This window comes from Ailuropoda melanoleuca, chromosome 15 (assembly GCF_002007445.2).
Source record: "Ailuropoda melanoleuca isolate Jingjing chromosome 15, ASM200744v2, whole genome shotgun sequence".
Classification (NCBI taxonomy): domain Eukaryota; kingdom Metazoa; phylum Chordata; class Mammalia; order Carnivora; family Ursidae; genus Ailuropoda; species Ailuropoda melanoleuca.
The window spans coordinates 40,318,968-40,342,629 of NC_048232.1; the positions used below are offsets into that span (position 1 = coordinate 40,318,968).

General features: G+C 41.4%; 1 protein-coding gene across 2 annotated transcripts in view; it reads left to right on the plus strand.

The window, feature by feature from the left end:
• Positions 1 to 275: 275 nt before the first annotated feature.
• The window catches only part of TBC1D30 (TBC1 domain family member 30), a 78,674-nt gene continuing 55,287 nt past the window's right edge, over positions 276 to 23,662 (plus strand). Inside the window, exons 1-2 of one of the 2 annotated variants that reach the window (XM_034643810.1) lie at positions 276 to 1,025; positions 5,864 to 6,028. In XM_034643810.1, coding sequence (XP_034499701.1) covers positions 566 to 1,025; positions 5,864 to 6,028 — 625 coding nt within the window. In that variant the 5' untranslated portion in view covers positions 276 to 565. The remainder of the gene's footprint in view (positions 1,026 to 5,863; positions 6,029 to 23,662) is intronic. The other variant, XM_019800506.2, reaches the window with a different exon arrangement.

A 23,662-nucleotide genomic window follows, 5' to 3' on the forward strand; every position in this document is an offset into this window, starting at 1 on the left:
TTGAAAGGGGCCCAGATCAGGTGCGAAGGTGGAAAGGGCTGGGCATTGCGCCCGGCCTATGCGAAGACTATCCCGGCCTCGGACTATTGAGTGGCATTTAGAACACTCCCCAGCATGATTTCTAGCTGATGACTGAATAGGATGCAAGAGTTACCCTCTTTTTGAATTAAATCACGTGCTTAAAAGTGAAGGTGGCCAGAACGCCCTCCCCCCTCCGGCTGAAGGCTGCTTCGTCCTGATGTGCTCTGGCCACATCCTCCTTGAGGCGGATCAGATAGCGCTCCCAGGAGAAGTGGGGCCTCACCTGCTGCAGGTGTCTCTAGGTAGTCCGGAGGCGTGGCCGCACCCCACCCCGCCCCTCCGCTCTTCGGGGACGGGAGCTGCGGGGCCGCGGCTCCGGTGCCTGAAGCGGGGAGGTCTGGCGACTCGGGGATTTGGGGCGGGCTGGCGCGGCGCCCGGCCGAAGGCACCCCCGGCGCCGGTGAGGCCGCGCCTCCTCCCGGAACTGGTCCGCGCGGCAGGGCGGGAGGAGCCGCAGGAGCCGGGCTATCGCACGCCGCGGGCCATGGAGGTCCTTCCCGCAGGCGGGGGCCGGATGGGGCGTCCGGAGCCCGGGGCAGGGCCGGAGGACGCGGCGGCGGAGGCGGTTCCCGGAGTGCCCCGAGCCCCGTGCCTGCGAGGGGCTCCCCCAGCGGAGCGGCCTCGGGGCTCCCGGGAATCCTGGGAGGCTGAGGAGAACCCGGAGTCCGGCGAGCCGCGGGACGGCCGGACGAGCCGCACGGCGTCCCTGGTGAGCGGGCTGCTCACCGAGCTGTACAGCTGCGCGGAGGAGGAGGAAGCGGCCGGCGGGGGCCGCGGGCCCGGGGGTCGCCAACGGCGCCGCGACAGCCTCGACAGCTCCACGGAGGCTTCCGGCTCCGACGTGTTCCTGGGCGGCCGCGGCAGCGCCGGCGACTCCCGCGTGCTGCAGGAGCTGCAGGAGCGGCCGAGCCAGCGGCACCAGATGCAGTACCTGCGGCAGAAAGGTGAGCGCCCCGGCCGAGGGCCTGGGGGGCTGCCCGGAGCCCGACCCCGCCGCGCCCGCCCGCGCTCCCGCGCTTACCTGGGCACACCTGGCTGAGCCGCCGAGCGCTCAGACAGTACGTCTGGGGCGTCTCTTCTGACCTGCCGCTAGTGCCCACAGCGTCACCGATTCATGACTAAACTTAGTTCTTACTATCCCTCCACCCCCATTCCCTCTCGAGTTGTCCGGTGGAACCTCAGTGGGTGGGGGTGGTAGTGGCGGGTCTCTACTCCTCACCCCGCCATGTGTCTGTGGAGACCCAAAGGGAGAGGCCGGCCACCTTCTGATTTCACTAGAACAGCTGTTAGGACGGGTTTGGAGTTTCTGATACGTGTATCAGAAGTTATCTAGAGGGCGCGCGGACAAGAGAGGCGACTTCTGCGGCTTTTTTTTTTTTTTTTTTCCTCCCCTTCCTCTAATCCGCCCTCCCCTGGCCACAGCCCTAGGATAGTGTTTCACTAGTGAGGCAGAATAATTCGATAATGCAGTTTCTAAGCAGAGCGGATGAATTCCATTTCTGCCAGCCTGTCTGGCTTCAGGAAGCTCGCTAGGTGGATTTTTTCCCCTCTGGGTGGAGGATTAGTGGAGGGCCCTACTGTGTTGGCACTATCACGGGATTTGACTGCTGGTACCTTCAGCTGGGAAGGGCGATCTGAAAATGGCCTTGTTTTCGGTGGGGAGAGGCTAATTTGGTATTTCTTTTGTTATCAGACTCTGATGCTCACGTCCTAATTGAGATTCCGCTCCCCCCGCCCTGTTCATAATAGTGTGCCTTTCAGGCACTCACACAGTTATTACAGTTGTCTTTTTTATAGGTATATCAAGACTTCAATTTACAAAATGAAGTGGGAAGTGGAAAACAGATGCTAAGTCACCATAACATTTCTTGCATTAATGTCCTTGTGCTAAATTACCAGGAGAGGGAGGAAGGAGAGGAAACTATAGAATGGTCTCCTGTCTCCTAATTGTAATCAGTCTAGCTGGTGCCAGAGGGGGAAACACACACACCAGAAAAAGAATAAATCTGTCTGCTTTCTCAAATCTATGTAAACAGCTTTCAACTTCCTCTTTTGGCTTCCTAGCAAAGGGTTTTTTTGTGTTGTTTTTTTTTTTTTTCCCAGCTGATTGTTACAAATGGCTTCTACCTTCCTCCCCCTGCTTGGGACTTTGCCTGGAATAGTGCCATTTCATTTTATACAGTTACTTGGCTGTTCTCAGGGTGTCTGTTTATGCCAAGAGTTCCGTAAGGCAATAGTTCTTTCAGAATCTAACAAAATCAATTTTGAAGAATTATGATTTGGCTTTCTGTTTTTACAACAATGTTCACTTTTCATTACTGAGCAAATTCTGGGGATTGGTAATTTCCTTTTGGAAGAGGAAATTTGGCAAGCTAAATTGTAGAGAAGAGATAACAGTACAGCTTTGCACGTGGATTTCAAACCAGTGACCACTCTATTAATTCATAAGACCTCTAAGAGTCTGTTTTTTTCCAAGTCTCAGTCTTACTGCATGGTTAGTATGGTTAGCCTGCTACCTTTTCTTTCCTTTAAATCAACCCTATTAGAATGAACAAAAGTGCCATATTCTAATAATGTTACACACAGACACCCCTTTATTGATGAACATCATTAGAATAGTAAGAATAGGGGTGCCTGGGTGGCTCAGTCGGTTAAGCGTCTGCCTTCAGCTCAGGTCATGATCTCAGGGTTCTGGGATCGAGCCCTGTGTGGGGCTCCCTGCTCAGCAGGGAATCTGCTTCTCCCTCTCCCTCTGCCCCTCTGCCTGCTTGTGCGTGCACTCTCTCTCTCTCTCTCTCAAGTAAATAAATAAAATCTTAAAAAGAAGAGTACTAAGAATAAAGAAACAGGTGGAAGCACCTGAAAACAGCAGCCTGCATAAATAATTTTATAGTTTATTAGATTACTTGATTTTATTCAGGGTCAAAAGATGTCCCTGCTAACATAATGCTTAGTAAGAATATCATATAATGCAGGTAACGGTGTGTTAATTCACTCTTCTCTCTATTAGGAATTTTGCTGTAGCACCTATTTATAGAAGTTTAGCATGTGTGGGTCCTTCATTTACGTGCGTCGTGAAAATGATTTCTCAGGAAGTCTTGGCTCTCTTCTCAGCATTTTCATAAAGGAGGTGGACTTTGAGGTCAGAATGCTGGAGCTGATATCCTGCCACTGTTCATTACTAGCCGTGTGACCTTGGACAAGCTTTTTAACCTTTCTGTCTCTCATTTTCTTCCCTTACAGATGGGGATAATAGTAACACCTAACCTGAGAGAGGGCTGTGGTGATAATTATATAAGTTTTTGTGTGCAAAATGCTCAACAAATGTTAGATACTATTTTAATTATTATCGCATACACCAGAATGCCTTGGAGAGGAGGTTGTCCACTGCTTGTCAGTTGATGATCGCACTTTTGCTCGTTTATTTAACACTCATTTGGCAGCAAAAGTGGCTGAAGTGGTAGGGCATACAAAGATAAAGGAGAGCTTATTTCTGTCTTCAGGATGCTTATATATTGGCACATATTGCTGTAGAAGACACTTGTAACTCACCTCTGAAGATTTTTCGCATATTGGACAATACATACAATTCAGAGAATCACAGAACTGTAGGTACCTTAACAGTCACTAAAAATGACTCTTTGTTGGAAGAAATCTATAATGTAAATGCAAGATGATGATATTCCTACCCGTTTTCTTTCTGGAAGGAAAAATTAAACATTCAAAGAAAAGTTCTTTGCTGTATGGAAGGAATCTAGGAATGAAGAACCCTCTCATCTCTTCTTATAGTTTGTTTCCATATTTAATTGTCCTTAGAGCACAAATACTATCATTTAACCTAAATGGGCTCTTACTTCCCACTATATACCACCATGTTTAAACTCAAGGTAAGAGAAATAACTGGCCTTTGGTCTCTTCCTCATAGTAGTCCTTTATTCTTACTTTAGTGTTATTTGTATTGATGTTTATAAAGACTATTCACATTTGTTTCTCAGAATTATCTTGTATGCTAAGCAGAATTTGAGACTCAGAGCACTACCTTGTCTAAGATCACGAAGGTAGTTGCTTGATCCAAAGGGAGTTTGCATTTTTAAGGTCAAATGCATTTTCCATGATGTGGTCAAATATGACTGCTGTTAAAGGACCCCCTTGCACTTCTGTTACACAGACCCCCAAAGTTCATTTTCTTTGACCTCTGGATTGATTTTTTTTTTTTTTTTTTTTTTTTTTGCCTTTGAACACTTCTTTTGTTCTCTTCTGGTCCTTGCTAGTTTCTCCAAATCCCACACAGGACCTTTAATGAGGGCCTAGCTAATGCCAAGTTGAGTGGAAGCTTCTTGCCTGACTGGCAGGTCACACTGTAGTGACTAATGATAATATCAAGTGACAAATAGGGGTGCCTGGGCAGCTCAGTAAAGTGTCTGCCTTTAGTTCAGGTCGTGATCCCAGCATCCTGGGACCAAGCCCTGTCTTGGGAACCTGCTTCTCCCTCTCCCTCTCCCTCTGCCCCTACCCCCACTCATGCTCTCTCTGTCTCTGTCTCTCTATCAAATAAATAATAAATTCTTTAAAAAAAAGTGTGATAAACAGAACTCTCAAATTGTAATGATTATTCATACAAAGTTTGTTGATAGTTTTGATTCCCAAATCTTTTTTCACTTGTGGAAAAACACCTGTTGTTGGTAATATTAATGTTATGAATGTAGACTTATCCTTAATTTATCCATTTAAAGGAAAAGTATTTTTTATCATATTTGAAAAATTACTGTTTCTTTTTTTTTTTTTAAAGATTTTATTTATTTATTTGACAGAGATAGAGACAGCCAGCGAATCATATTTGAAAAATTACTGTTTCTTTTTTTTTTTTTAAAGATTTTATTTATTTATTTGACAGAGATAGCTCGATCCCATAACGCCGGGATCACGCCCTGAGCCGAAGGCAGATGCTTAACCGCTGTGCCACCCAGGCGCCCCTGAAAAATTACTGAGTTTCTAAAATGAAATATTGTACCTAATAGTCAAGTTATTGGAAGACTGTATATTTAAAACAAAACCAATATTCCTATATTCATCTACATTAGAAAATGTGGTTCTATTATTATTTTTAACTGATCATGTACAAACATGTGAGTGCTTTTAAAAACATTTGTTATCAGCTATTAGGTTTATCATTGATGTGACAGACTCAAAAGGATTCTTTTCTTCTAAGCTTACCATCTGAGCACTTTAATGATACAAAATATACATGCCAATTTTCAGGCAATGAAAGGTAAATTTGTAACCGGAGCTAAATATGACAAGAGTCTTTGCTGACATGTTGCAAGTAGCCTTAAGGATAAAATTTATCTTACAGTATTTGTTTCAGTGACAGGGCAGGAAATGATTGAGTGACTTATTTGATCAGAATATCTCAGCTGCGGGCGCCTATGTGGCTCAGTGGGTTAAGTGTCTGCCTTGTCTCAGGTCGTGATCTTGGGGTCCTGGGATAGAGCCCCTCTTTGGGCTCCCTCCTGGGGAAGTAAGGGGAGTTGGCTTCTTCCTCTCCCTCTGCCCCTCCCCCACCCCTGCTCGTGCTTTCTTTCTCTGTCTCTGTCAAATAAATAAAATCTTTAAAAAAAAATAAAAATATCTCAGCTGAATACATACAGGTAATCCTGGGTGAGAACCCAGAATTACTTGGTTTAAATGGATATTCTAGATGTTTATCCTACGATTAATATTACATTGGAATTTATATTCCTCTCTGGATATTTATGTCCTTTTTCTTTTTCTTTACTGATAGACATTAATGAACTGAAGACAATCCTTCGAGAGCTAAAGTACAGAATTGGCATTCAATCCACAAAGTTACTTCGGCAGCTGAAGCAAAAAGACAGGCTTCTGCACAAAGTACAGAGAAACTGTGATATTGTGACTGCATGCTTGCAGGCTGTGTCCCAGAAGCGAAGTAAGTATGGGAGTGCGGGTTAGCCCTTTTGCCACACGTGTCTGGAATGTTAGTGGAGCTGAGCCGGTAGTCGTGTTTTTGACTATATCACAAAGTTTTAAATGGAAGCTTATAGCCTCAGAACCAAGAACTGCGGACAACTCAAGTTTCCTAGTTTTTTGGTTGCAATGTATAGTACACGTCTGATGTTACAAACCTAGTTTCATCTGGATTTGAAGTAGTGCTTCATCTTGACAATGGTTATTTTTACCTGATGCTAAATAAGGACTAAAATCTTTATTTTTTGAATTGCATCAAATAGACACCACCTAAAAAGCATATCTTCATTCTCTTATGCTGTGTCACTCAAATAAGTACATTAAAAATTGGCTTAAAAGAAGGACACTTTTGTAACAGGGTCTTACAACTTGCTTTGAAGCCTAAAAAGGACAAAATATTTTAACAAATTAAATCCGTCTCATGGGCTGTCCATTCATAGCTAAGAGCTGTGTGGTTTGTTAATTGAGTTAAAAATGTTAAATCACTGATCCATGTTAAATTCTAGATATAAAAGCATGTGAATTAATTTTTTAATTCTCCATGCAGTAGTTTTATGTTTTCTTCTGCTAACATGTCCTTATTTTTGTTTTATATTCTTTATTAACATGCAGCACGGCAGAACACAATGTTCAGGTATGGCAAATAGAGGCGCCAATGATGTTTTGATAAAATGCCTATGACAGCTTTTTAGGTGCATGTGAAAGTTGCCTTACTTTGTTTCTCTACCCTGTCACATTTTATATATAAAGTGATACCTTTTGTAGTTTTTTTTTTTAAATGCCAAATTAAGATGTGTTTGTTTTCATAAAGCAATTTTCAGGGCTTGATGAGTTTCAGATACTAAAATTAATGGCTTCAGTTCCATTCCTCTGTTTATTATTAAATGTCAATACCACATTTTCTTCCTCCTGTTTTATTATATCACTGTTTGTTAGCCCCAAATTATTATTCTTGCTGTTTACTAAAGAAGACGTCAACCTAATGTGTATTAAACAGAATGTTGCTTAATTATTATAATGATATAATGGTCCATACAGAGAGCAGGGGTGTCATTGAATAAGGTTTTCTCCAGAGCCAGACGCTTGTCTGAAATAGCTAGAGAAGGAGAATACATATGTAGATATACATAGATGTACATCTACGTATATTTATATACGTCTGTCTACAAAACGTTAGCATGTATTGTAGGTAGTTGATATTTTTCCATGGATTCTGATAGATTCCCAAGTGTCTAGTAAAAATGCTGTTATTTTCCCCTTTTATTTTGAAATACCTTGATTTTTCTTTTTTTTTTTTTCCCAACTATGTTTTCATCTACCCATTATTATTGTTTTTACCAGAAGTTAAAAGCATGAAGTGGTAAATGCCTGGAGTTTGGATGTGTGGGGAAGTCTAAGGGGGGAGACAGAGAGGAATGTCTGACTGGCCCAGGATCAGGGGTTGATAATTACCAGGGACTGATAATCGTTCAGAGTTTGAATTTACTTGACTGATAAAAGGACGGGCATTTGTGTCTTTTTAGAAAAAAATGTGTTCACAAGCACCTAATTTAATCTGTGAATTTGTGAATGCAGACTTCTTAACGTGTTTTAGAGTTTGTCTCTTTAAATCTAGCCACAGTTTTGTACTTCAGAGAGTATGGGATTAATACCTCTTAACCCTGGGAGTTGAATTATCACCTTGGTAATAAGACTTAACTAAATGGAACAGAATGTTTTTTGTTGAATCAAGAAAGGACAATGGATCAGAATTATCATTCTCATCATACGATATTATATTATGATGTAGACATTGTTCAAAATTTGACTGAATGGTTATTTCTCCAGAGGTTAGAGTTTTGGGACTCAATGTCTGATTTCCATAGTTGCACATTTTGCTTCGTTCCTCAAAGTCATCTAATAGATACATTTGATTAGAACTCTTAAAGAATTTAGATTTCACTATTTTACACTGAATAAATGAGCTTTCATTTTAGTAATGATTGGCAGTGATGCATTTAAATACAACATGCATGTTGACTTCTTTGTATTTAATGCGCAAAAGTCCACAAAACCCCCGTTTCTCCTTCTATGTATGGATCCAGTGCTTATAATTCTTTCCGTAAGTGATGTTCCCCCTTCCATAACATGTTATAATATAAAACTATTTTAATCTTCCATCAAAAGGGTCATTTCCTGTTGATACACCAAAGGGAATATAACGATTTCATAAGTACGTGTGGATTATGAACAAAAATGACTAGATCGTTTTTATTTTGAACATGTATGATGTAACTGCCTGGATTTTATGGTTTCCTACACCAAGCCTTATGGTAGAATCCCTCTATTTTAAAACAGGGGTGGGAATCAGAAGAGCAGGATCACTGTTTGCCTTGTAGAAATGCGGATTTTCTCCCTATATTTAACCGTCTAAGGATAGCCATGGTATAACCAATTTAATATTATATAATAAAATTAATGATAAGAATGGTAGCAACTATCACTGTTCATTAAGTGCATGGAGGTGTGCCGGAAAATCCACCTCATGGCTTCAAGACAATGAGAAGAATAAGATATATTTGGCCAGGAGTTTGATTCTGATCTCAAGATTTTTAGGTGATTGGCTTATCTTATGATTTAACTATTTTTTTCCCTGAAGGCAGAAGGGATGTCCTCTTAATTAGCAGCATTTCCTAATTTTACAATTTTCTGCATTGGTGTAGTAAATACTTAAGTTGTTTATGCTAGTTAAGTTTATGAAATGGAGTATAAATCAAGTGATAAAATCTAGCTGTCATTGGAAAACTATGATAAGAGAACAGGGTGGAAAAAATGTGAATGTTTATGGAAGTATTGTCTTTATTTTAGCCTTGTCAATAAGAACAGGAATCTTTTTTTTTTTTAAAGATTTTATTTATTTATTTGACAGCGAGAGAGACAGGCAGTGAGAGAGGGAACACAAGCAGGGGGAGTGGGAGAGGAAGAAGCAGGCTCCCAGCAGAGGAGCCTGATGTGGGGCTCGGTCCTAGGACCCTGGGATCACGCCCTGAGCCGAAGGCAGATGCTTAACGACTGAGCCACCCAGGCACCCCAAGAACAGGAATCTTAAATAGCTTATAGCCTCATTCGATTGATGTGTCTACTCTGGCATCTTGATAGAAATGTGATTAAATCTTGCTATCTATCATAAATGCCTGGCAGACACTGACACTTGTCAAATAGTCAGTGGTCCTTGTTCTTCTTTTGTTATGGTTGTCTTCTCTGAAACAGTACCTTGTTCTCTGTGGCAGGAGAAGGAGTTTGTGTGGCTCTGAGTTTGGTGACACTGACATTTAACATTTTCCGCCAAACAATTCTCTGTGTTTTTAAAACAAATCATAAAAGTAAATGCACTAAAAAAAAAAAAAAAAGAAAGAAAAAAGAAGTAAATGCACTCAACCAGCCATTTCACTCCTAGAGAACTGAAGATGTATTTTCCCATGAAAACTTATACATGAATGTTCATAGCGGCATTATTCATAATAGCCACAAAGTGAAAACAACTCACATGTCTATCAATGGATGAATGGATTAACCACAGTGGTATATCCATATAATGGAATAGTATTCAGTCATAAACAGGAATGAAGTACTGATTCATGTTACAACATGGATGACCCCAGAACACATTATACTAAGTGAAAGAAGCAAGACACAGAAGTCCATGTATTGTATGCTTCTATTTGGAATGTTCTGAAGAGGTAAATTCATAGAAATAGAAAGTCAATTAGTGGTTGTCAGGGGCTGAGGTAAGGAGAATGAGGAGTGACTGCTAATGCTATGGGGTTTTTATTGGGGTGATAAAAATGTTCTGTAATTAGGTAGTGGTGATGGTTACACAATTTTGTGAATATACTAGCAATTGCTAAATTATACAGTTTAAAAGGGTGAATTTTATGGTATGTGAATTATATCTCAATAAAAAGTGTTAAAAATATAATATGTTCCTTATGGAAACTTTGGAAAATATAAAATTATAAAAAGAAGAGGAAAAAATAATTTTCTAAAGACAGTCTTTTCATAGTTCTGAATATTTATTCAAGTGTTTTTTTTTTAAGATTTGTTTATTTTATTTTGAGAGAGAGAGGGAGCACGAATGGGGGGAGGGGGAGAGGGAGACAAGCAGACTTCCTTCTGAGCAGGGAGCCTGATTCGGGGCTTGATCCCAGGACCCTGAGATCATGACCTGAGCAGAAATCAAGAGTTGGACGCTTTAACCGACTGAGCCACCCAACCGACTGAGCCAACTGACTGAGCTCACAAAATTTTTTCAAAATTAGTGTACTAAATAACATTTCTGTATCCTACCTTTTTCACGTAATATCACAAGCTAGTGTCATTGCCATAAATTATCCATAAATATAATTTTGAATGATTAATACACTGCTTTTCAGTCTATCTTTTTGTTTTGTTAGAATATTGTAATAGTGAAAAATCTTTCAGTCATGAGTACAGAAACACAACTTAAACTAATTTAAGTGAAAAAGGAAGTTGATTGGCTTACATAATTAAAACTCCAGGGGTGTGGCTTCGGGTGTACCTAATTCAGATACAGCTGCTCAAATAGTATCTTTAAGACTGATTTCTTCTCTTAGCTGTGCTTTCCTCTGCACTGGATAACGCCAAAATGGCCAATATAGCAACTCCAATTAAGCAGCCTTACCTGAGAGAACAGATCTCTTTTTCCATAGTTCCAGAAAGTTCCATAATTCACTTTCCTTGACCTAGTTGGGTCACCTGCTCACTAAAAATCAACAAAATATTTATGTGTGTAAGAAGGTGGTGACGCGATAAGTACTATAGGAAATAAAAAAATAAACAGGTAAAGGGAGATTTGGAGTGGCCAACAATTGGTACTGGTATTGCCAGTCTTTTAAATTTTAACTATTCTAGTGAGTGTTTGTTAAGTGACTGTGTAATTTTTATTTTCATTTTGCTGATTACTAATGTGGTTCAGCACCTCTTTGTATGTTTATTGGCTATTTGTCTCCGAAGAAAAGGATTGCCTACTTTTTCTAATAGACCTGCAGGAGTTCTTAAAGTGTTCTGCGTATGAGGTTACTTATTTTGGAGAGAAAGAGAGGAAGTGCAAGCTCGGGTAGGGTCAGGGGTAGAGGGAGAGAATCTCAAGCAGGCTCCCTGCTGAGTGTGGAAGCCCAACATAGGGCTTGATCTCAGGACCCTGAGATCATGACCTGAGCCAGAAACCAAGAGTCAGATGCTTAACCGACTGAGCCACCCAGGCGCCCCAAGATCTTTTACCTCTTTGCTTAGTGTTTATTCCTAGGTATCTTATGGTTTTTGGTTTATTTTTACAGTTTTCTGTATAGAGGTCTCACATATCTTTTACTAGATTGTTCTTAGGTAGTTGAGGTCTCTCGATGCTATTTTGAATTGGTATGTTTTAAATCATTTTCTATTTGTTTCTAATACATAGAAATATGGTTGTTCTCTGCATATTGACCTTATATCCAACACTCTTACTTTTTTTGTTGTTGATCCTAATTATCTATAAATTCCTTTGTATTTTATATTTTTTGAATTTTTATTTTATTATTTTTAAAAGATTTTTTAAGAGGAGGGAGGGGCAGAGAGAGAGGGAGAGACAGAATCTTAAGCAGGCTCCATGCCCAGCACAGAGTCTGATGCAAGGCTCGTTCTTACAACCCTGAGATCATGACCTGAGCCAAAATCAAGAGTCAGATGCTTAAATGACTGAGCCACCCAGGAGCCTCAAAGCTTTTATTTTCTTTTAAGTGATCTCTATACCCAATGTAGGGCTCAAACTTACATCCCTGAGAGGAAGAGTCACATGCTCCATTGACTGAGTCAGCCAGGTACCCCAGTAAATTCTTTTGTATTTTTTAAAGAACATAATCTTTATCATCTATGAATACTGTCTGTTTTATGTCACTTTTCATTACCATTCTCTCATTTCTTGTTCTTGTCTAGTTAGGACAAGGTTAACCTTGCACTGGTTAGGACCTCCAGGATAATGTTGAATGGAAGTAGTGGTAATGCAGTGAAATTTTTATCTCAGGTAAAATTTCAGAGGGAAAGGTTTTTTTTGCCTTATCATTTCCCCATTAAGTACAATGCTTGTTGAAAGTTTTCTGTAGAAATCCTTTATCAAATGAAGGAAATTCTCTTTGTCCAATTTGCTAAGATGTTGAACTTTATCATATCATATACTTTGTTGCTGTATTGAGATAATATGTTGAATGTTAAAGTAACTTCACATTCCTGGAAATATCCTAACTGGGTCATGTGATACATGTACATAAACACACACACACACACATATGTATATATATATGTATATGTATATATTGCTGGATTTGGTTTGCTGATATTTTGCTGATGATTAGTATGGCTATGTTCATGAGTGACAAGCCTGTAATTTTCCTTTCTTATAATGCTCCTGTCAGGTTTTTGGAGCCTCATAAAAGAACTTTTCAGAGTGTGCTCACTTTTTCCATTCTTTGGAAGAGACTGTGTAAGACTGGATTATTCCTTTCATGTTTGATAGAATTTGCTGGTAAGGAGAATCTGCATGGCTCAGTTGGTTAGCATCTGCCTTTGGCTGAGGTCATGATCTTGGGGTTTTGGGATGGAGCCTCGTGTGTCATGTATGGGGCTCCCTGGTCAGCAGGGAGCCTGCTTCTCTCTCTCTCCCTCTGCCCTTCCCCCTGCTTTCTCTCAAATAAATAAATACAATCTTAAAAAAAAAAAGAATTTGCTGGTAAAATATTTGGGCCTGAAGTTTTCTATGTAGGAAGGTTTTAAATTATGGATTTAACCTAAAAAAATTATCATCTTATTTATATTTTATATTTCTTCTTGTATCAGCTTTGTAACATTATTATAGAATTTGCCCATTTCACATAACTTTTCTCATTTATAGGCAGAAAATTTTAAAGACTATTTTTGATTTCACTGATTTAAATAGGAATTCACTGACTACTTAAAATATCTCTTATTATAGAATGTATCATCATAAGGAACATCCTAATACATATGTGTGTTAGAAATAAATTTAAAAAAATAAAGTTCTACATAAGTGTGTATCTACCTACCAAGACTGAGTAATACTTACTAGCACTTTAGAAGCTCTTGAGTGTTCCTCCCTGGTTGAAATTTCCTCTCTTCCTCACATCTGTGTTAATCGTTCCCTTACTTTTCTTTACAGTTTTTCCACCTCCCATATACATTCCTGAACAATGTATACTTTCGAGAAACTGAGTAGTAAGCCCAACTCTAGTTGTACAGGGAAAGGGGAATTAATGTTGCCTCTGTTAGATAAAAGCTCCCCAAAGATAAACCAGTCTCTGGGTCACAGTGTGGTGTTGGGTTCCCCTGAGAATGCCCGGGACTTCCCCCACTTCTAGGGGAGCCAGGGAGCAAGGTTATAAACGAGTCCTGCGGCATCTTTTGCTGAGTGATTAGCTAAGTGGGGGAGTGGCGTGCTTTTTATTTTTGATTCAGAGCCGACCATGGCCTTGCTCTTGCTCTCAGAAGTAGGTCAAAGTGGAACACTTTTGTGGGCATGGAGGGGAGGAGAGGGCGAACACTTCGTCAGCACATTGTGAGATAAACAAGTACTGATGAGAATGTGGACCTGCCCTCCTAGACACTCTGTCCTCCAGTTAGAAAGATGGTCCAGTAGCAGGAAGGATCTTGTGTTGACTGACATCAACACAACTGTCACTTGAGCCACACTGCTACACTCTGGACTGGTTGTGCTCAGTCTGGTGCACAACTGTTACCTTGGGATTTCCCTTCCCTCTCTTTGCCCCTCTCCTGTGTTGGATCATTTGTTCCCTATGTTCCATGTTTTCTTCTTTCCCGATTATTCATTGTATATCAGTGCCCATATCCCCTTGAGCAAGCGTGCCTGTGAGTAGAATTTTGGAAATTGTGCAGGAATGAAAATGTCTAATAAAATTAGACCCTCACATTGACAACTCTATGCTTGCTCTGTTGACTTCTTGCTTCCATTCTTGCTCTGGAGAAGTCTGAAGCCTTTCTGATTCCTCATCCTGTGCCCTGGATTGTTTTTTGTTTCCTCTTTGAAAGCTTGTGGCATCTTCTCTTTGTTCTTGGTGTTCTGAAACCATCATGTTCATGATTATGTTGCTTGGTGTGGATCTGTTTTCACCTGTTGTGCTCGCCATAGATAGACTCTTTCAGGGAGGCAACTTACATCCTTCAGTTCTGGAAAATGCATGCGAATTATTTCTTTGATGCTTTTCCTCCCTCCTTTTCTTTTTCCTCTTTCTGGAATTCTATTTTTTGGCTGTTGGAACTTCTGGACTAGTTCTGTAAGATTCTTTATTTTCTTATTTTCCATCTCTCTGTTTTTGGTGTTTTTTTTTTTTTGAAAGATTTACTTATTTATTTTTAGGGAGAGAGCGAGCAAGAGCATGAGTGTGCATGAGCAGGAGGAGCAGAGGGAGAGGGAGAGAAAATCTCAAGGAGACTCCATGCTGAGTGTGGAGCCTGACGTGGGACTCGATCTCACCACCATGAGATCACAACCTGAGCAGAAACCAAGGGTCTGACGCTTAACCAACTGTGCCACACAGGTGTTCTTTTGCTTTTGTTTTTGTTTTTTGCTTTCCTTTCTTGGAGACTGTCTCAACTTTATTTTCCAATCCTGTTATTGAGACCTCTTTTTTGTGGTTCTTATTTGAATATTTATTTTATATATACAGTATCCTACTCTTGTTTCACAGATTCATGTATTTTCTTATTGCCTCAAAGACATTAATGATAGAGACTAGAACAGACAAACAGAAAACCACAATTTGGAGGAAAGAGATGATACAGGGAGGAAAGAAACTTTCAAAACTGTTATTATATTTAGGGTCTTTTCTCAGATATCGGGTAGTTCCTGGCTGTCTGCTTATAATTAAGTTTGGGAGTCTAAAGGAATGACTTGAACTCTGCGCTGTCCAGTAAGGCTTATTGATTTTGAACTTCACTGAAGAGTCGCCTGGATAGACCCCCAGGTAAGTATCTTCAGGTCTATCTTTTGGGACTGCTCAGATTCCTTGGGGAAGAGTGCTGACCTCTCCTGCTTGGATGGTGAAGGTCTGGGGTTAAGAGCTGAGGTCTCTGCATTCAGCAGTCAGCATGCAGGTGGTTGCTGAATCCCTTTGTTTTAGGTCAGGTGCTCACCCTCAGCTGGCTCTCCATCAACTCCCTGCTTGAACCCTCTTCAGAAATGAAACCTTCAAACTTTTGTAGGGATGGGAGAAGAGTAACTGCCCAGCCTCATGAAGTAGAGGAGAGGACCTAGGCATGCAGTTGTTTCTCAACAGCTTCCTCTACGTCTCCTTATTGAGCCTCCTCAAGAGCTGGCTGCCTGTCTCTGAGTGTTTTGTGGAATATGTGGTGTAATAAAGCTTTGCCCCTGTCAATTTGGGATTTGGCTTCATATGCTCTGCTAAGTCCATCGACTTGTCTGTGTGCTTTTTCAGCTTCAAAACTGTGGTGTTGTCTGTTTCTTTTCCCCCTGGTCCTTGTGGGTTATGATAAAAATCCCTGTACTATTTTTTTTAGTGTAATCTTGGTGAAGACCAAAATTACATGCAATTTTTTCAGTCTTTCTTCTTAACCTAGATATGCACATTCCTTTTTTATGAGCTCATTTGTTTTGATAGGTGAAAAGAAATCAGCATTATTTTTCTAGTTTTACTGAGATATATTTAATGTATAAGGAAGTTAGCATTTAAATTAAGGTAGATTTGCTTTACATTTGGAACTTTGTGGCAGAATTGTGAATTTTGGCACAATTTTGTTAACATTGATAACAGATTTAGGTATGTTTTGATACGTAAGTAGCAGCTTGGTCTGCCCTGAAGTAACTTAGTAAGAATTTGACTAGATGAAAGAAACGGGATTATAATTGCCTACGATATTTTTAGCCACAGCTTCCTCTCATTTTCTTTCAACTCTTTAGTGTCTTGCAGCTAAGGATTATTTTTTTTTTCTGTTTTGTCCTAATTTGCTTATTCCTACACATACTGCAAGTTTGTATAATATTTGGAACAGTAATAGCTTTTGAACCTCTGAGCTCTGAGAGATTCTTGTGGCTTTGAAAAAAAAAGTAGATGTTTCTTGTGAGCCTTTACAAAGGGAACTGTGGCTTTTAGAAAAAAAATCTGAATCTCAAAGTCATAATCATTGAGAGCCAGAAGAGAACTTAAACCTGATTTCTACTTCCTCCCAACCTTATGGTTGAGCAAGGTGAGGTGTGGGGGAGTTGAGGGCCTTGCTAAAACTCACTCAGCTGGTTGGTGACTCAGGAGTTAGTTCCCTGCAGGATTTCCTTACTATCAGTTATGACAAAAGAAAAATCTATATGCAGCCAGCAGGGGGAGTTCTCGTCCTCTTTTAAGCTTTCTTAAGAGCAGTATTAAATTTATGTTCTCTGTACAGTAGACCTCCCTTATTCACGAGCAGTAGGTTCCAAGACCCCAGTGGATGCCTGAAACCGTGGATAGTACTGAACCCTCCATGTACTATATTTTTCCTATACATCCGTACTTATGATAAAATTTAATTTATGAATTAGGCACAGTAACAGATTAACAGCAACAATGATAAAATAGAACAATTATAACAATATACAATAATAAAGGTTATGTGAATGTGGTCTCTCTCTCTCTCAAAATATCTGATTGTGCTGTGCACACTCTTCCTGTGATGATTTGAAATGATACAATACCTATGTGATGAGAGGAAGTCAGGATATGACACACCAGGAGCGTCATTTACTTCTGGACCACGGTTGACTGTGGATGATGGAAAGCGAAACCACAGAGGGGGAACTTCTTTGTGGTCTGGGTTTGGATCCCACTTCTGCCACTTACTAGATGTGCATTCTCATGCATGTTTCTTTTTTTTAATTAATTAATTAATTAATTTTAAAGATTTTTATTTATTTGACAGAGGCAGAGCGAGAGAGGGAACACCAGCAGGGGGGAGTGGGAGAGGGAGAAGCAGGCTTCCTGCTGAGCAGGGAGCCCGATGTGGGGCTTGATCCCAGGACTCTGGGATCATGACCTGAGCCGAAGGCAGACACTTAACTACTGAGCCACCCAGGTGCCCCCTCATGCAAGTTTCTTAACACCCCTGTGCTTCAATCATCTCATCAGTAAACAGGGGATGATGATAATACCTACGTCAGAGGGTTGTTATGAGAATTAAGTGAGTTAAAGTGTATAAAACGGTTAGAATAGTGTTGGCTGTGTTATTTACTATTATGCCCATTATCGTGGGAAGGTTCAGAGGCTGCGTTTTCCATCAGCCTTTGGATACTTTCCTTTTTAAGGCAACTGTGAAGGTTGCTAAGGCTCCTCATTAAAAAAAAAAAAACAATTTGGGGGGGGTGCCTGGGTGGCTCAGTCAGTTAAGCTTCTGCATTTGGCTCAGGTCATGATCTCCAGGTCATGATCTCCGGGTTCTGGGGTCAATCCCCATGTCGGGCTCCCTGCTTAGTGGAAAGTCTGCTTCTCCCTCTCCTCTGCCTCCCCTCCCCCACTCATGCGCGCATGCTCTCTCTCTCTCTCCCTCTCAAATAAATCGGAAAAAAAAATCTTAAAAAAACCCCCGATGGGATGGGGTTATTGAAAGAGGAGATATTGAATAGTCATCATTAGGGTTTTTTACATTTTTTAGCCTTTGGGGGAAAGGAGAGCTTACTCTTCTCCAATAACATGCAAGGAGGTTCCTTCTCTTTTATGTGTTTCAGTCGGTCAGACATGTAAACATGTCTTTGGGACACATGTTATATCTGAAAATAGGCAAACTGCCTGTCTGCAGTAGGAGCAAAGATGAGAACCACCAAAATCCTCCTTGAAATATCTCAAAGAACTAGGATCAGAAGAATGATAGACATGTGCCCTGTGGACATGTGTGCCTTGTGGGAGAGACATTTCAGGCAGAGATAGTGGTGCAGAGGCTGTGAGAGCATCGGGTATTTGGGAGATGTTTAGTACTCTTGTGTTACTGGATTTAAAATTAGAGGCTGGAGGCAAGCGGCAGAGCTCGAGGCTGGAGTTTCCATGGTGTCCTGTAGCATCACTGCTGAGCACGAGTGATGTGGTTGGATTTTTGTTCCAAGGGTCACTTTGGCACGAGTGAGGAGGACAGGCTGGAGAGAGTGAGTGGACGTGAGTATCAGGAGGAGGCTGATGCAATGGAGCAGAATTGGTGGGCCCTGGGAGAAGGAGCCCTGGGAATGGAGAAAAGGCAGTGAGATATTTAGGACCGGGAGGGTGGTATGGGAAGAGGGGGAATCTGGGAACTCGAAGTTTTGGGTAAGTTGTGGGGGGCATCGGTAAGTGCTTAGAGCCGAGACCCCTGAGGGGCACCACGTGGGACTGCTAGTGGGGAGTGGGGAATGGCCAGAGCACAGAAGCCAGACACAGAAGAGTCCACAGAGGAGAGCCGTGTGGAAGAAGCTGCTGGTGGGCAGAGACAGTTTCCAGGAGATGCAGTTTTAGCTTCTAGAGAACAGTTTTCAAGAACTACTGTAAAGTGGCTATACATATAATTACTCTAAAGAAGTCAAATAGGAGAAGCATTGAAAAGGGCATTGGATTTTGCCTTTTTAAAATGATGGAGAGGAGTTTCTGTTGCAGTCGAATGGTGGAGACAGAAGGCATATTACACTTGGTTTAGACAGCAAGGGTGTTACGTTCTTTCCAAAGTTTTTTGGTGATGTGATGAGATGTGATGAGATGGGTTGAGAACTAGGCTTGTCCTGACTTCCTTGTAAGGACCCTTTTCTGTGTCCTCTTTGATTATTGTTGATTAACCTTTTCCTTCTCTTAACCCCACTATTCCTTATCCTTAGTTCTACCAAAGCACCAATTATATATATATATATATATATATATGTATATATATATATATATATATATGGCAGTAATATGGTTACACCAATTATATATATATGTATATATAGTGGTATCTATATATGGCAGTAATATGGTTATATATATGTGTATATATATATATAATTGGTACACACACATATATACACACACATATATACACACACACATATATAGTGGTAATTTGTTTCTTTATACATCTGTTTATTTCCTTCCCCCACTATTAGACATAGATCTCCTGGGGGAGAGGCTGTATCATTCACGTTTTTGTCCTCAGCACCTGTTACAGGGCTTGGCATTACAATGGAGCTCACTGAAGGTCTGCTGGATGGTTGGATGGATGGATGGATGGATAGGTAGCTAGGGGGTGTGGATAAATTAAGAGGTTGGATCAAAGTTACTGTGCACATGTGAGGCAGGTGACTTGGTGACGGAAGTGAGAGAGACCAAGTAGGCTCAGAGCTTGTGAACAGCAGTGCCTATTTGGAATCATCACTTCGATAAATGGGGAAGGGACTGATTAGGAAGGAGCAGTATTAGGATTGCTGAGATTGGAACTTTTTAGTTAGTAAATGTGTGGAAATCTTGTAAAATTTTAAAATCTTAGTATTTTGGAACTAGAGGGTTCCTCAGAATTAATCGGTGTCACTGTTGTTGAACACAGGACACCAGTGTGTGAAAGCTATTTGAGAGTTTGGTTATTTGGCAAGTATGTATTTATTAATTGATAATGTTAATGCAGTCTTAGCTCTATGTGAGGAAGGAGTGAGTAGAGAAAAATTAGGTTATATCATTCTAGTTAGAAGAATGTCTGAAAAATTGTTTGAAAACTTATATATCAGGCAGCAGGACAATAGCAAATACAGATAATTCAGCTGTATTGTCTTTATCTCCTTAAGAGCATTGGAAAAGTTTACTTACCTGATTCTAAGTATTCATCTGACTCTTTTTCCCTCCTCAGGATGTCAGATGTTTTTTCCTACCTGCTTCTGGGTGTTTTTGTCATCATTTTTACTTTCTATGGGTTATAGATCATTGAACAGTAATGTAACATTTTTTTTTTTCTGGTAATTGCATGAACCAGGTAGGTGTTGGCAATGGACTCTGTAGAAATATATATGTATATGTATTTTAAAGATTTTATTTATTTGAGAGGGCATGAGAGAGGGAGAGCAGGAACGGGGGGAAGGACAGAGGGAGAAGGAGAAGCAGACTCCCCGCTGAGCAGGGAGCCCAGGGCAGAGCTCGATCCTCGGACCCTGGCATGACCTGAGCGGAAGGCAGCCGCTTAGCCACCTGAGCCACCCAGGCGCCCCAGAAATATATTTTTCTATCTTATGTCGGGAAAGAATAGCTTCTAATGAATGCACATCGAAGCCTGTGCCCTTTTAGACAGAACTTTTTTTTTTTTTTTTTTAAAGATTTTAGGTATTTATTTTATCTAAGAGAGAAAGAGTGCGAGCAGGGGGAGGGGCAAAGGGAGAGGGAGAGGATCTCAAGAAGACTCCGCGTTGAGCTCAGGGCCAGACGCAGGCCTGGTGCCACCACCCTGAGATCATGACCTGGGGGGAACCGAGAGTCTGCTGCTCAACCGACTGAGCCACACAGGCACCCTAGACAGAGCTCTTTTTTGGTCTCATTCAGCATTGCCTTCTCAACATCATTTGCAAAAAGGGATTCCACTAAGGCAATATCAGAGTTTGCCATTTGGCCTGTGATCCCTCCCATAAAGTTTCTGATATGTGTGAAACTCGTAGATGGGCCCTTTGGGTTTTTTTTTTTTTTTTTTAAAGATTTTATTTATTTATTTGAGAGATAGAGACAGCCAGCGAGAGAGGGAACACAAGCAGAGGGAGTGGGAGAGGAAGAAGCAGGCTCCCAGTGGGGGAGCCTGACGTGGGGCTTGATCCCAGAACACCGGGATCATGCCCTGAGCCTAAGGCAGACGCTTAACGACTGAGCCACCCAGGCGCCCCAGGGCCCTTTGGTTTTTTGCGGGTCTGGATCCTCCTGCAGCTGAAAGGGTCTCATTCTCAGATCCTGCTGCCACTACTCAGACTGGCCAGTAGAGGGCAGGCTTGCTCTTTTCCCTGATCTGGAGCTTGGGCCCCGCGCCCCACTCCTGCTGGGTCTTTCTCATATCCAGCAGTTTTCTGATTTGTCAGATCACACAGTTTCCAGAATCAGTATGTAATATGATTAAAAATGAAGCGTGACTCTTTTGGGGCAGATCTCTTTCAGCCCATGTTGGTGACCTCCTCTGAGTTTTTTCTGCCCTAATTCTCCCCAGATCAGCCACAGAAAGTATAAGGTACTCAATCTTTGACCCTTATGGTTTTCAGGTGTTGGATGATGACTCTTAATAGCACGTGAAAGAGGCTTCTCCTGTGGGAATCCCACACCAAGGTCCTCAATGCTCCAGCGCTCCTGCAAAAAAAAGACCTGGACTTTTACGTACACATTCGTATTAATAGTTTTTGTTGCTGTTGTTCTTGGAAAGATGTGATAATAATAATCCTCCCTTTTAGAGGAGGAGCTAAATCTGTGAACCGTATTAGACTGTGAGTTCAGGAGTCCTCGATTCTGTTTTTGATACTACAGTTTTTTTCTGCAGATCATCCTGCTTGCCTTTGTTTACCTGTTCGTAAGCACAGTGCTCTTCCCAGGGACTTACTGGTGTCTGTTCTTCAAGGTGTCTCAAGGAGAACATATGTTTCCTCTTTCGAAGTTTTACTTGCTGTATCTGGGAGTGGGGAGGATTCACCCCACACCAGAAAACATAACAGATTTCTTGAGGGTAATGACTCTTCTGTCAGCCATCCCAGCCTGGCTGTTTTTTTATTTAATTGCAATTCTATCCCTCAGTTCTATCTGTAAGTGAACGTTGAACAGTGAGTAGAAGGCGTCTCTATTGCAGTCACTGCTAACAGTCAGCCCCACCTGTGTGTGTGGGCGAACTGTAAGCTTTGCTCCAGCTGTGTGGACCCATGAACTTCGTATCCAGTGCTATCTATGCCCTCTCTGTGGAGGGCTGGGACCCGCCTCTCTTAAACTTTCCCTGCTCTTGAATTTCAGTCTGTGCTTTACATGAAACCACATCCAGAGTGTGTGTCACTGCTGTGAATACAGTTAGGGGATATGAGTCTCAGAGTGATTGAAGACCTGAATTTTCCCAGGAAATCAACCTATTCTCCCCTCAATTCATAGATTAATGAAATTTGAGATCCTTGGGGATCATTTAATGCAAGGTACTCATTTTACAGATGATGAAGGCTCAGAGGGACTAAGCAAGATGTTTACAACCACCTTATACCTATCAGGAAGGTGCCTATAACAACAACAACAACAACAGCAACAACAACGGGAAATAACAAGTGTTGGCAAGAATGTGGAAAAAATGGAAACACTTGTACATTGCTGGTGGGAAAGTAAAATGGTGTTGCTGCTGTGGAAAACAGTGTGACAGTTCCTTAAAAAATTAAAAATAGAATTATCATATGAGCCAGCAATTTTTCTTCTGGGCATATACCCAAAAGAATTGAAAGCAGGGCCATTTGTAAACCCATGTTCATAGCAGCATTATTCATAATAGCCACAAGGTGGAAGCAGCTCAAGTGTCCATCAGTGGCAGAACAGATAAACAGAGCTTGCTACGTACGCACGGTGGAACGTAGTTCAGCCTTTCTGACTCAGGCCACGACGTGGACGAACCTTGAGGACATTATGCGAAATGAAATAATGCAATCACATAAATCCTCTATGATTCCACTTGCATGAGGTACCTAGAGGAGTCAGAATTATAGAGACATAAGATAGATTGGTGGTTGCCAGGGACTGGGAAGAGGAGGAAATGGGGAGTTATTGTTTAATGGGTATAGAGTTTTAGTTTGGGAAGATAAAGTTCTGGAGACGGTTGTACAACAGTGTGAGTGTACTTAACACTCCAGAACTGTAGACTTAAATGGTTAATATGGTAAATTTATGTTATGTGTATTTTAATGCGTGCGCGCACACACACACACACACACACACACACACACACACACAGACGCTTGTGCCCACGTGGGTAGTTCGTGCTCTATTTCCTCTTACCTCCTGTTCTGTGCTTCTCCTAATATGCCAGTCATGGCATTCCCTCCTCCCCCAAAATTATGATCAGAAACTAAAGAATCCTTCCTTGGGTTGGTTCACCACTGCCCAGAAAAATAATTTTCATTGTTGATGTGTGGATGCTGCTTGACTCTGTCTCTGCCTTCCTCTCCTTCACGTCACTTGTCACTCTGTGCTCCAGGCAGAGTGAGTTACAATGCAGTGCTTAAACCTCACCATATTCTCTCCAGCCCCAAGGACTTCCTCTGCCTGCTCCTCTTTTCTCCCCCACCTCTATATGGTAATTTCTGTTTTTAGGGTCCTGCTGAGCCATCAGCTCTCCTGCAAAGTACTTTTGACCACATAGTCTGAATTAGATGCTCACTCTTTTCAGGGTCATCCTGGCTACATGGAATTGCCATACTTTGTTTCCTGGTCTGTATCTCACACTGAACTTGACGTTTTCAGTGCTAGCACACTGCTTGTGTAGGCAGATGCTCTAAAACGTTTGCCAAAGATGAACTGTACCTTGGAAGATACTGCTATAAGGGACACATATTCAAAACTGCCTGACACTGAGTCCC